The sequence below is a fragment of the Stegodyphus dumicola genome, chromosome 6 (genome assembly GCF_044657685.1).
Source record: "Stegodyphus dumicola isolate Sdum_Otavi_A_Nest chromosome 6, ASM4465768v1".
NCBI lineage: Eukaryota > Metazoa > Arthropoda > Arachnida > Araneae > Eresidae > Stegodyphus > Stegodyphus dumicola.
In genome coordinates, this window is record NC_140773.1 from 134,834,937 (window position 1) to 134,849,093 (window position 14,157).

Sequence of the window (14,157 nt, forward strand, 5' to 3'; positions counted from 1 at the left end):
CATTGCTTAGATATGTAGGAATGCAACCTAGCAGGAAAACTAATTTTTGTATCATTGTTCAAACCAGAGGCTATTGCTATAATCCCCTTTTACTACTTGAAGTATTGTAATACGTATATTTGAACGTTTCAATATATTTCTGCCTTATTTTACTGAGGTTAAACATAACAAAAAGAAAATCCCCTAGGTTTTATTCCATATGTTACATTTACTTCTTAAAAAATTTTACAATAATATGCTTCCTTTTCCTGGACTTAGTATAGTTTCCCTCTGAGTATCTCCTTTCCGATCTCTCCTTCCTTTGTTCTGGTCGTTGCCCATATCCGACAAGAGCTAGGTTCAAGCGTGGATTTCTAGCCGTGGACTCAGAGACAGAAAGGTAATCCCGGTTCGCTCAGTCGTGGAATTAGAACTAAGACTTCTCCTTTTTTTGCTTGATCTCCTATTCTTTCTTGAAGATATTTTTCCTTCATGTTTTTTGCCCGTATTTCTTCTATTTTTTTCCAGGAAAGAAGGAAATGCAAGCATGATTTCTCATTTTTTTTCTATCAGTTATCGCTCTCCAGAGGCAATATATAAAATAAAGTTAACGCCATGTTATTCAAGAGCTAATAAAAATATGGCTTTTATTTCTCCCCTTCTTTTCTAAAGAAGGGGGGGAATCTTCCTCTGCTTTCTTTCTTTTGCTATCTCTGTCAAAGAAGAATATCTGACTAATGTTTGTATGAATGTTATGAGTTATATGTAATAATTTGCATTTAAATAGTCTCATCTGGACACTTCATGACTTCTTTGTACGAGCTATTAAATTATACACATCATTTGCTGAACTTCATTTAAACTTATTTGCTCCAATTATTCTAACTTAATTAACTTATCCTCGAGGTAAATTAAAAATGCAATCAAAAACTGCAAATTTGGAAATTAAATATCCCGTTCAGTTTTTGCCATACGAGAGTCAAATCATATAAATTTATTTTTTCATAACGAGTATAAAACTTTCACAGATACAGATATAGGAATTGGAGCCCGCATTAAAAGTTAGATATCGCTATCTCACCGATTTTGTTTTAATTTGACATTGCCAAACATGAATATATTCGTCATTTAAAGCACTTTTGAAACTGAAAGTATATAACCAGAACTGTGAAAATAAAGTCCGGATAAGGACTTTTCAGACAGTTAAGGGTATTGGACATATATATGGTTGGTATATTGTGTATATACATGGATATATGTTTGGTATTGCGAATTGCAATCTAAAAATGGAGGTACACAGCTAGATGTTATAGCTATCCCATATATAAAATTTCAATTCTCTACGGCTGCTCGATTTTCAGTTATGCGAGATATATGTATACATGTAAGTACAAACGTCACAAAAAGCTCTTATGAATCCTTCTGAAATCCATTTCACAATCCGTTTCGAAAAAAAAACGGCTCCTTTATTCTGTCTGTACGTACAGATATCATGCAGAAAACCATCAAATTGGATTCGAGAACGGTCAAAATGGATATTTCCTTTGATATCTGATACTTAAACATTTGAGATTGCAATACTTCGTTTATTTCGTGCAAGGAAGTAAAAATATGTCAATGTTGCAAAATTCGGCAGAAGCATATATTCTGACGAACCTGAAAAATGGCATCCATCTGATTTCATTTACTCTTCAAGAAACATATTGTTGGTAAAGTTTAACACATTTAAGGCAATTAACTTATATTCTTTTATATAATCTTACTTGATTTTATAATACTATATTTTAAGTGAAATGATGACGAATTTTGCCATTCTTTAAATGTGCTTGTTTGTGTGTTATGGTTGGTTTATCCAACTAGTACTAAATGTCTATGGTTTAGTTTTCTAGAAAAGCACACTTAATGTTTCACACTTGTCACTCTGCAGAAGCCTAATAGCGGACTATCAATTTCTGAAATTCCTTCCTACAGTAAGTGTGAATGAACGATAACTTTTCATTATCTAAATACCATGCCTATCACCATTCGCCCTTAAAATGGGGTCGAATACAAAGAATTTCTCTCTTGCAACATTTTGTAGTATAGTACTTATTAGCAAATGGAAGGTTTTCGACTAGCCACTGATTTTTAAACCTCTTTGAATGTAAGTCTCTGAGGATAGCTGGAGTAAGAATGTTCTGTTAGGATAGTTATAGAGTACACTACGCGATCCAAAGTAAATTTTAGGACAGATTAATAATTATTAATTATTTTGATTTACTTCGATATGCAACCTCAACACTAGGGGTGTTTCTTATACGTTATTGTGCGATCCTTATTTACGTGAACTTGTCATTACCTCAATATCATGCATATATTTTTTAAAGCCTCAAACCAACAAATAATTTTTTCCCTACACAATCTTGAACAGAGCTCTGTCTGACAGTTTGCTTAAGTAATAAATCTGAAAGAAATCAAGGAAATCCTTAACATCGTTAGATTCATTAAATACTGCGTGACACAGTGTGTTCTCCTCAAATATACTTTTGTCTGTCCTGGTTTTGTAAGAACTATATGCTACTCTCGTTTCTCTTAGTCTTCATTAAAAACACAAAAAAATATGGGTACGCAGCAGCAGCTATACTGCTGCTTGCTGCTTCCCTTCTTCCGCAAAGCTACCAAATATGTAAATCTTTTGATGCGGGCAAAATTAGACTGCTAAGTGAGTTGTGGCCGCAAATTTCAATTAAAATAAAAATGAATATTTACTCTGTCTCGACCCCCTTTCATTAGCGATCATAATTTAGCACAGGACGCTTTTGGGAATTTTAGCAAATTGGAAAATTCGAATGTTTTTGGCAACTGTCATTACCTTAATTACAAAGGTAGAGAATATGAAGATGACCTTGAAATGTCTTTCTAAAGCAACAATCTATAGTAAAAGTTTTTACTCTAGCAACAAAGATATCACCCAGTATTGCACAGAAACAAATTGTGGATTCTCTTAGTGTTTTAACAAGCTATTTTCATTACATTGCAATGTTTAAATTTCATTCTTCGAAGTTTTAATTGTGAAATAACCTTCTGAGAAGCACTGAGGTTTCCTGACTGCTGCTTAAATGTTTTTTTACAATGCAAGGTGGCTCTTTTAATTCCTAAAAGATTACCTTACATTAGCGTACTTTTCGCAAAAATTTCCTGACTCACACATTTAGTCAAATCGAAGGTTGTGGTAATTACATTTCAATGTGGCAACTTCTAAAGAACATTCCAATCACGAAGTAAGCTTTGAAATCTAACCATCAATATAAATATAGATATGAGCGAGTACTCTAAAGAAATTCACAAATTTTAAAAACTGTTTCGCTGCCTAAATAACTGACAAAATAACAATAAATTGCTTTAATAAGTATTATAATTCAAGTTTAACAACATTTGACTGAACTAAATTTAATATAGAATGTAACTCAGAACCGATTGAATCACTCCTATCTGAAGAGGATGGATGCAAGATATAAAAATTAGTTTTACTTGGTCCCGTTAGGCTTATTTTTGATAAATGTAGCATGAAAAAATTCAAATCAGTTTTGCACTGTAACTGTTCAATTTATTTCTTTTTATCACCTTATAAAATCACACGTGAATGGCATTAAATTAATTTCCAGCGTCAATCTAATTTGAAAATGAACTTTTTATTGTTCTATACTACTTTTATTCATACGTATAATTTTTGTATCTGAATGCGTTTTGATGTAAACATAAGAATGTTCTATTGATGAACGCAGTTTATTACTTAGCAACATCGTCAACATCTTCAGTGCCACTTCATCCTCAGCCGACGTTTGTTGACATCATTCCGAATGTCACTGTCCTTGCCGGTAGTGATGTCAGCTTGCCTTGCACCGTAGAAAATCTTGGAAGCTATAGGGTGAGTGGATATACTATTATTGCCTACCACTTTGCATAAGCAAAGCCATTATGATTTTATTAATTAAGTTTATATGTGACTGTTTTATTATGATGTAAGTATAATAATACATTAATTACCTAAATTTTAAAGCAAATCTGCTATTGTTAATATTCACCGCATTCATAATGGCTATAGATTAAATTAACCATCATTTAAAAATTGCATTATATGTGTCCAAATATATATCTATATGAATTAGTAAATGATAATCTTTTGTTTTATTAGAAGATGAAAAAATATATTCAGTATTCATAAAATAGTGGAATCTAACGTAATCTGCAAAAGCTCTAGCGCTTTAAACAATTTGCATTACTACCTATAAAGGTAAGTCACATTTTACAATCAGTGATGCCAAATAAAATGAAGCCTTTCACAGAGTCTACCCTCTTAATACGACCACTTAAAAGTGATTATAATTTAGAAAAATTCCATTTACTATTATCGATAATTACGTTCTCTAGATTAAAAAGCTCCGCAGAAGACGAAATTCCTGCAAAGCCGTATAAGAGACCTTAAGGATGTTTCTCTGTATCTGGGTCCTAGAATTTCTATAACATGCTCATGTCTAAAATTACTTTTACGTGCATAAAATCTCAAATTTCTTAGAAACTGCGAACTATAATTCAATGATTTTGTGAAGAAAATACATAGTATTATAGTATAATACAAAGGATACAAATTAAGAGCACTGCATATGGTACTAAACTGACTATGACGCAACAAAAATGGTAATAATATGTTATAAAAGTGCCCGAAAGACCAAGAATAATTCAGAAAGAAATTAACGCCAAAGAATTTAATATTGAATGTGATTTCTTCTGATTTGTCCATACATATCACAACATGGTTTCATGATAGCAATGGGGTTTTTAACCACATTTTGGGGAATTAAGTTCTACTCCTCCAGCAATGCGGTCTTCAACGCATTTATATCTCTAGGATGACTATATACTGTGCAACTTGCTTTTTACAATGTAGTCGCGTAAGCTCTGTTTCTGGTTAAGGTGAGGATCTTTTGCTGGCTAAGTTATTCGCTCAGTGTCTTCAATTTCAATTATTTCTTCAACAACGGTTGCTCAAACTGGGCTATTATTACCGTCCATAAATGAAAGATCAGATGCATAGTTTTGCATAAGGTTTAATATCTCTTACCGGTCACAGAGGAGCTGTTGAAAATCTGTAGGGGCGACGTCCATCGATTACTATTCCTCCCCTTATCAACACTCGTTCGTTACCAAAACGGTCACGTTTCATAATGTTCTAAGGATGATTTCATGTTTCTGACATCTTCCAGTTGCAAACAAGTTTAGAATTAGATGTTAAACTAACCCCGCATCTGCGAGAAGAAAATGGGGCACTCCTGTTCTGATTTTGTTTTTCACCAATTAAAGCAATCTCTCTTTTTCTATGAAAACAGGTGCAGATGCCGAGGACATCTGGTGTTTAACAAAGGTAAGCAGATCCCACGCCCTCCACTATCTTAAACCTGCAGCTCCCAAGACAAAGGAGGCCTGCCTCGGGAATACATTTTTGCTTCTCTGTGAAGTCGCATGAACAAACGGAGACCTGGATGATGTTACATGACTGCGTTAGCTGCATGAATATATAAGCTTTAGCTGTTAGAATGTATTGGCGATTCTCTTGGTCGCACGTTGCCGTAATTCTTACATGCATCAAATACTACTAATAATAATTCTTATGTGTATCAAATACTTACAATACTACATTAAATATGATCTGTCAATTAGATACATTAATACACTGGATACATGATTAAGCTATGTGCATACATTGGTTATGTACTTGAAAGCTTAATACACTCGAATTTATTAAAACTGTTTACATTCATTATTTTAGAATTTGCGTTAAGTTATATACTTGAATACTTGATTGCAATAGACACATTTGATAAGTCGATTACATTATCCTATATACATTCATTATATGAGTGCTTGAGTACGCTTCTCGACGTTTTTATATATACATATATACCATAATTCTTTATATAAAATAAATATGTATCATAGTTTACATCGAATACATAAAATCATATAACTTGAATACTTAATAGATGTTATTGCTTAAATACGTAATTAATTAAATTAATTACCTATTTTATTACTGCTGCAACTCTGGCACTAATGGCATTCGTTAGCACTGCGGTTGTGGTGGATAATATCATACATTTGCTCGTACAGACACTGCGGAAGCGTTTCAGGAAGAACATTGACAGATATTTTACTTAGTTCGTGGCCGCAATATCCAGTCCTGATGACATTAGCAGGTGTAGGCTGCAACACAACTGCCGAGCTTTAGACTGCTTATTATGACGGGTGATATTGCCAGTTATGGATCTTGAGAAGTAGTTGTTATTCATTTACGAACTTTTCCAGGAAGCCTCCTTACAACAGTTCCAGAGTTTTGATATGCACGTAGAGAACATTCACATGCTTCTAAACGGCCGACGTTTCGCCACTTAACAAATGATTCTAAATGCCGCTTTGGGACCATAACGCATCAGTTCGTGTTCTCTTGAACTGGTTTGATAACGCTCTGAAATCAAACTCTATATTGCAGAAATTCGCTCAGACATTCACTTGGCAAAAAGCATTTGATTCACAGTACGTTCATCAAACGTTAGTTTCGCTTGTTAGCTGGAGGGTCCATTTTTTTTTTCTCACGTTGTGTGTACAGATGTTTTTCGGATTGCATTGTCAGATTTTCTGGTGTTTGATTCGTCATGGGTGTGTCATTTTCTCAGTTTAGATAACGTAAAATTCCGGCATTGGTGTGATTTTAATTTTATGATTTTTGAAAGCCTATGAACTCACAGAGGCGGAGAAACCGAGATTTCCTGGGGGCTTGCACCAGGCTAGAGTTCATTATTCCTGATTCTTTCAAGCTAAGAGAAAGAAGAGAAAGAGTGGCGGGGCTTGACCCCTATGGGTCTTGCTTTCGCGAGCGGCGTATACAGCGAGCAGGGGATATGATTTTCTCTCGGCTTTTAGCTGGCGAGAATTTGCATTGGCGTAGCTCAGCATAGAATTCCGATTCTCTTGTTCCAAGAATTGAAATGCAGATTCTCGTTGTGATTTTGATGCCGTGTTCCTGTTTTTTCCCGACTTTGACTTCCTAATTAGATTCTGTTCTAAAGGGGCTCTACGTTTTTGGTGGGTTTCGAGGCTTCCAGAATGAAAGAGACTCGTGTAGGATCCGTCTAAGGTGAACGATGCTGTTTATTCTGCCTGTATCAGCTGCGTCGATTTTTCATCCTTCCGTGCTCTGGAATTTATTTATTGTAAGGACAGCTTCAGTGGTGTTTCAACCAAGTCATCTTTAAAATTCGCAAGAAATGTCTATCTCCATTAACGAGGATTTTGTGAATAAAGGACAGCAGGAATAATGTGGCGCTCGAGTAAACTTTGGACGCTGAACGATCTGTAGAGCAGTCAATTCGCCTTATTAATCAGTATACGAAGGTATTTCCGGGTAATGGGAGTGTGCAGTATGGACTTCACGCCGTGTGTGATTTGTTTTTTTTTATTTGTTTTACTTTAATAATTATCTTAAGCAAGAGTCGTCATGTTAATGTTTGTTGAAATCTGAGTAATTACTTAAATTGATTAATCGATGTGAAAATTATCAGTGTTCTTAAACAAATTACCATAATAAATACTTAAAGTTAGAAGATGAAATGGAAGAAATACTAGTGTTACACTTATGATACAGTAGGATTTGATAATGTTAATTTTAATTAATGTAAGCTGTAATTTGGTGTGGTGTTATGTGTTATTTTGCTTAGAAAAATATGTGGTAGGATTACTGATCAGTTATCCATTATTTAGTAATATAATAATATTCTAGAAATTAATAAATGTGTTTGATATATATTTTATGTTTCATTTGTTTAATTTAGTGTATAAGTTACTGTGGTCTGTCATGTCCCTCCATTTGTTTGAGCCGGGAGGCGTTTAAGAAACATGAAGTTTTATTGAATTTAGGTTATTGTTTTTCCCTTTGCATAGGTTACTCACAACGCGAACGTAAAAGTTAAATTGTACTACCACTATACGAATGTTTATAAGAATGTCGATATGATGTATGAATGTTTTATATTATATTTTTGAGTTAGTGTGTCCGGCACCACAAGTTGAATCAAAGTCAAAGTTTTAAAAGGGTATTAAAACCCCAAATTTTCAGATATTTAACAATACTTTGATAGATAAAAGATGCTAAGTAAAACGTTTGACTTGGTTTTAAGTGTGAATATAAAATTGCGTTTACCGGTAAAATTATTTTAAAGTTTATGGTTTTCTAGTAATCTGAAAAAATTACAAGTCACACAAATTTTCTTAAAAGAATTATTTCTATGTACACTTTTGAGCACTAGAGATGCTGTTAGTCACAAAATTCCCTTTTGTCCGTATGATTTATGTGTCCTAAACGGTTTTCAAATTCTTGCCACCATATGCTGTTGCGATGTGGTATATTTAAAAGAATTAAATAATGAAGAATTTTGTATATACGTTCGTACTTCGCACTGTAAAAAAACCGACGGCATCTAAGAGCCACCAAATTTTTAATACACGTAATCCTCCACCCGAACATGCTCCTTGAAGCCTGAGTTTTGAATTTCGAATTTGCTTTTGATTTAATTCATATTTTGCACAAATTTAACGAATTTTTGTTTAACAGATTCAGCGAGATTTGAAAGCGAGAAGAGGCAACACTGTTCGAAATAAAGCATTTTTACCTCCAGCGCGACAAACGCTTGCCATTCAGCAAAATGTACGATATTTAGCAGTCAGTTTCAAACCAAAAATTAAGCTATTTGAACGTAAAGTTTTGCGACTGCCTCAGAAAAGAATATTTATTATCTCCACGCACTAGCATGCTGTCATTTGGTAAAGCGTAAAATATTTATCTTTCAATTATAATTTTTCTCTTACTGAGTAATAAAACAAATTATTTGAAAATAATAAACTTTGTTCTTAAAATTTTTGTTCTCCTTTTTAATCTGATTGATTTAAATAAAAATGCATTAAAATCATGATATGTTTAACAAGAAACAATCCATAATTTTTTATCATGCTAGATGAATTTATTAAAATCATTACGTACGTTTCCGTTTTCTCGTAACTCTTTCAGTCGGATGGTCCCTCAAGTGACTAGTTTTCAAAGAAATTATATAACGAATGTAAAAAAAGTGGTATGGCAAACCGTATCACTGTATTGGAAAATCTAAAGATATGTTTGTTTTAAATATTTTATGATTTTGCTCTTGATTTTCATGTCTCTTAAATGCGAAGAAAGCGAAGCTTAATAAAAAGCTGAAAGCATAAAGTTGAAAAGACGAAAAAATATGCATTAACAGCACAGAGTCGAAGCGCAGACTGGTAATCTGCGCTGCTCAGTAATCTGCCTACCAGAAGTATTTTTAAGTCATGAAATAAGTTAAAAATTCATCTGGTGGCGATGTTAAAATCTACTAAGTCCTTTTATATTTTGTTTTCTTTTTACTTCCGTGTACGAAGTAAAGAAGGTTTTGTAATCTGGAAAAATTTCAGGTATCATATTTCAACGAAAATATCAATTTTGACTGCTCTCGAATCCATTTGAACGTCGTTTTAGCGTGACATTTGTACATATGGGACATAATAGAGGACCGGGTTTTCCAGAACGTATTGTAAAATGTATATAAAATGAATTCAGGAGAGAATTTTTTCGTGGTATGTAAAGACGTCACATATGTATGTGTCTTGCATAACACAAAAACGAGTAGCTCAAAAAGTTGGAATTTTGAATATGGGACTGCTATAACACTTGTTTGTGCACCTACCTTTTTTGTTGCAATCGGACGCACCAAACATATATATTGCCACTCTGTTAATCATACATAATTCCAACCGTATATATTGCCACTCTATTACCTGACTTGGTGAGCTCAAGTTTTTGATTCTTATATGGTGGTAAACTGTGCAATTATTGCTTTAAAAGTGATTGAATTATATTCTTCTTATGTTCCGGTTAAGCCTTTTTTATACCTTTTTTTAGCCTGCATGCAATTCTTGTAGGATTATCAACAATTTAAAATTTCTTAAAATTTCTTTAAGTGCTACTAAGCCTAACAAAGCCGCCATTTGTTTACATTTGAAACTTGCTAGAATAGGGAATTAAATGAGTTTCTGCATCAACTTCAATGTCCTTTTGCCGATTCGGACTAAAACATCCAGTTTTGTGCACCGAAAACTGTTTCTAACTGTGTTTGGTGTTTTCAGTTTTTTTCTGTAGTTTAGAATTTTTAATGAAAATGTTTTGAGTTTTCAGGTATTTTTCCTTGCCACGAAGTGTGAACGCAGTTAATTGATTGAGAAATATATCTCTAATCAAATTTGAGGAAATAAGCTTAAATGAAATGCAGCAACAAAAAAAAAAAAAAAAAAAAAAGTGTGTAACATAAAAAGCTGTATAAAGACGTCATGTGGTGTCGACGCCAGTTTTTTATTTTTTTTTTTTAATTAAAACCATTACAAAACTTACATTGCAACAATAATCTTAATATGAGAGAAATATTACAATTTTATTCAAAAAATTCTCAAAGATCTAATTCTTATTTATTTATTTGTTTCGTTTTTTTTTTTTTTTTTTTTTTTTTTCCCTCGAAATACATAAAATTCATGTTAATTGGAAATATTTTATCAGTTAATTGAATTTTATAAACTTCCAATTTTTAGCCAATCCTTTATCTATTGGTTTCTTCCCATGCTTTATGTTTATAGTGTAGTTGTAGAAATATGCTTAAAGTTTTAAAATATCACCGATATCAACGCGTTGTTTGCCAGAAGCAAAATTCACCTCTTGTCTCCAGATACCCAAACTTTTGCGGTTTCTGCAGATTTAATTATCTTTCAAGGTAAGAAGAATCAAACAGCTTGGCGATAAGTTCCCTTTTATAATTCTGCCATTAATAATAACTAATATTAACGTGGGTTCCCAATTCAAAAGTCTTAAGTGCATGAACATAAACGTACCCAACTATCCCTTGGAAATTCTTTCCAAATTGCTTCTTGATCGGCAAACATCGGTTTTAATAGGAACACCATATATCTTAAGCGAACTCCATTCAACCTCTCCTACACATAATTGCTTTTAAAACTTTAATTTCGCTATTCCTACTACAAGAGAGGTATAATTTTTGCAACGAAGATGTTCGTGTTAAAATTAAGACTTAAGAGAAGACAAACTCTAGAGAACTTGATGTGTGAAATATTTGTCTACAGCGAAACGTGTTGCTATAGAAATGGAGATGATCATAGCAGTAATTTTGCTTTAGCCTACGGTGCTACTGTTTGCGTGTCAAAGTAATCGGAACTACTAGCTTAGAAGCCTTTGGGGTTTCGGAGGAGTAGCATCAAAAGCAATTATTAGTGTATTAGAAGTGCTCTTCTGCCCTTAAATTCCGAGATCTCGAGTGCTTTAGGGAATACTGAAGAGATGTAGAAGTTCCTTTATTGGTTCGCAAGTACAGTAACTTAAGATGGTTTGGTTTTTAATATTTTGGAGTTAGTTTGGTACTTTAATTTGCTGAATTATGGAAGAGTGAAGTACTCAAATACTAAATTTTAAATATGTGATAAATATTTACTTAACATTTGATAATATAATTGAAGTTTTTAAACATAAAAGTATTTCAATTGATTGCACTCTTATTATGTTGCTATGCAAAGTGTTTTATAAATTTGATAAGAATGCTTAGGAGATATTTATATTGTACTAGTAATAGCTGTGATAGCGAGAATGAGAAAATTTCAGTTTGGATTTTAAAACATTTAGCACATCCTTCTAATCATCTAGTATAGTTCTAAGCAGGATTTTGCAAAATCTCTGCTTGTTACTCCTTTATGTGGAAAATTCGCACCATTGTAGCGCTAATTGAACAATGAGCTGTTGATTTACTGAAAATGTTATTAAATTATTACTTAAGAATATACTAAATAAGATATATGCAATAATAATAAACAAAAATCTGAAAGGTTTCAAATTTTAACTGTCCCTCAGAGGTCCCTTTACTAATTTTTTTACACTCTCGCTAAGCTCGCAATCTACCACTCTATTGTCACACTCACGCCTACTAACCCTTTTTTCCATTTTTAGCTTTATTATTAAGTACCTTTTTCTTTTCACTTACGCCATATACGATACAACAGCAAAAATGCAAACATTTTAAAAGCAGCATAGCTGTATATGTTTAGAATTCCCGATGCAACATTGGCATAATATATTTCTGCTTTTTTTCAGCCTTTTCTCAGATTCTCATATCAATGTTCAGTTTTATTACTCAGATAGCTTTACAAAACTTTTCTTTGTCTTTTTATTATTAGCGTTTTCAGTGTTTTCTTTACTTATTAAATATCACATTATTGGCGCTTATGCCACATAAAATTCGATTCAAAGGACAAATCGCAAACTATTTAAAAGCAGCCTATCTTTAGAATTTCCAGTACACAGCCCACGTACTTGGAGATAGAAATGTCTCATTCCCTACAGTGTTGCCGATGTTCGCTTTGAAATCGTCGAGTTTCTTCATCAAAAATTCGTTAAAGTGGATAATAAAACAAATTCGAAATTGAAAATTCGGCTTCCAGGTGCCCATGTTCGAGTGGACGACTAGTTTATTCAAAATTTGATGGATCTAGGTACCGTTGTTTTTTCACAATACAAGAAACTTACATATATTCGTGCAGATTCTTCCTTATTTAATTCCTTTAAGAGATAATGCAAGGAGATAATATTTTGTGGCAACAATTTTAAAAATGATACGCCGTATATAGTGGTTCAACACAAAATCCCGTTTCGAGATTAATATCCCATTCTGTACTGACGTTCCTTTCGGACTAAGAATTTTAAGAACTAAGACTTCAAATGTTCAGATTCATTCTACTGATAAGGAAAAGCTCAAACGTGCAATGCACTCTCTCTACTTTGTCATCAAGAAATCAGCCTATGTAAAACTACGAATTTTTAGTAATTTCATTCCTTCAGTCAATGATGAATCTCTTAATTCTATAGTTAAAAACAACTAATGTTTAGTATTCTCAATCTTTTCAATCCTTGATGAACTCTTACTGTTCTAGCTCATACTAACCAATGATTCAATGCGTAACACATCTGAAGTTTAAATTCTCTGCTCTATTTCTAATTTTCCGAAAGGAAAAATTGCAGACAATTTCTTACCCTTCTTGGCTTCCGAAGACCAGAAATGGGTGAAATAAACTTATAAACGTTGCCCTTGGAGGGATTCCAAGCACAAATCTTGTTACTGGCCAAGGGAAATGCTATCACATTAAACCACGTCCACAAGCTCAGAGGAATGCGGTAATTCATAATAGTCCCCACGAGCGACTAGGGATAGGAGCGAGAACCAGTCGACCAAAGTTATTTAACGAAAAATTATCGCTCCCCGCCGTATTTTTGTTCAGGTGTTACAATACCAATTATTAAATTTCGTGAAGCACGAGCACTCGAGGAATCTCTTCCCCTAATCTCTGTAACAGCTTGTAGGTATGCCCGATTACATGCTGTAACTAACGTGTTATATCACAGGAAGCTAGCCTAGTTTCCTGTATTAGTAACCTGCGGAAGTTTTTTGAAATCTCAGGTAGGCAGAGGTTTTCCTCTTATTTTGGTTCAAGGTTAATTGTGCAAAATTTTACCAAGCTCGAAAGAAACTAGCGATAATCTGCATCATGTAATGGTTTTAATAAGGGCTGATAATTGCTTTGTTAGCGGTTGTCGTTTTTCGAAAAAGTGATTTCTGGAAATCCCCGTCCAGTTTGGCCAATTTATTGACCTTTTTTGAAATATTCTTGAAAAACTTATAAAAAGGACAATTAAATTATGCTTTAAAGGTTCTACACAGTTCTGGAAAGTTCTACGCTGCTCTAAAGCGTAAACGAACATGACGCCATCTAAGCGTTTAAGTAAGAGCTGACAGCGGGAGCGAAAAAAAGAAGATGTGAATCAGAGGCGGATGACACAATTTCTAAATTAAAATTGTGCAGAAGTATCAATATTTCTTTTTTGTAAAATTCTTGCTTGGAAAGTCTGACTTCCACTATGGAACGTAAGTGTGAACGTAAGAATCAAGTGGGAATGTAAGAATAAACACTTGAACCTAAGATAGGTCTTGTAACCTCAATATTCCAAAATAAATTATCCGAGTGTGGACC

General features: G+C 33.4%; 1 protein-coding gene across 2 annotated transcripts in view; it reads left to right on the forward strand.

Moving 5' to 3' along the window:
- The window catches only part of LOC118186575 (protein amalgam-like), a 231,876-nt gene that overhangs the window by 118,877 nt on the left and 98,842 nt on the right, over window positions 1–14,157 (forward strand). For both annotated transcript variants that reach the window (XM_035356680.2, XM_035356681.2), the window contains exon 2: window positions 3,756–3,886. In XM_035356680.2, the coding sequence (XP_035212571.1) occupies window positions 3,756–3,886 (131 nt within the window). The remainder of the gene's footprint in view (window positions 1–3,755; window positions 3,887–14,157) is intronic.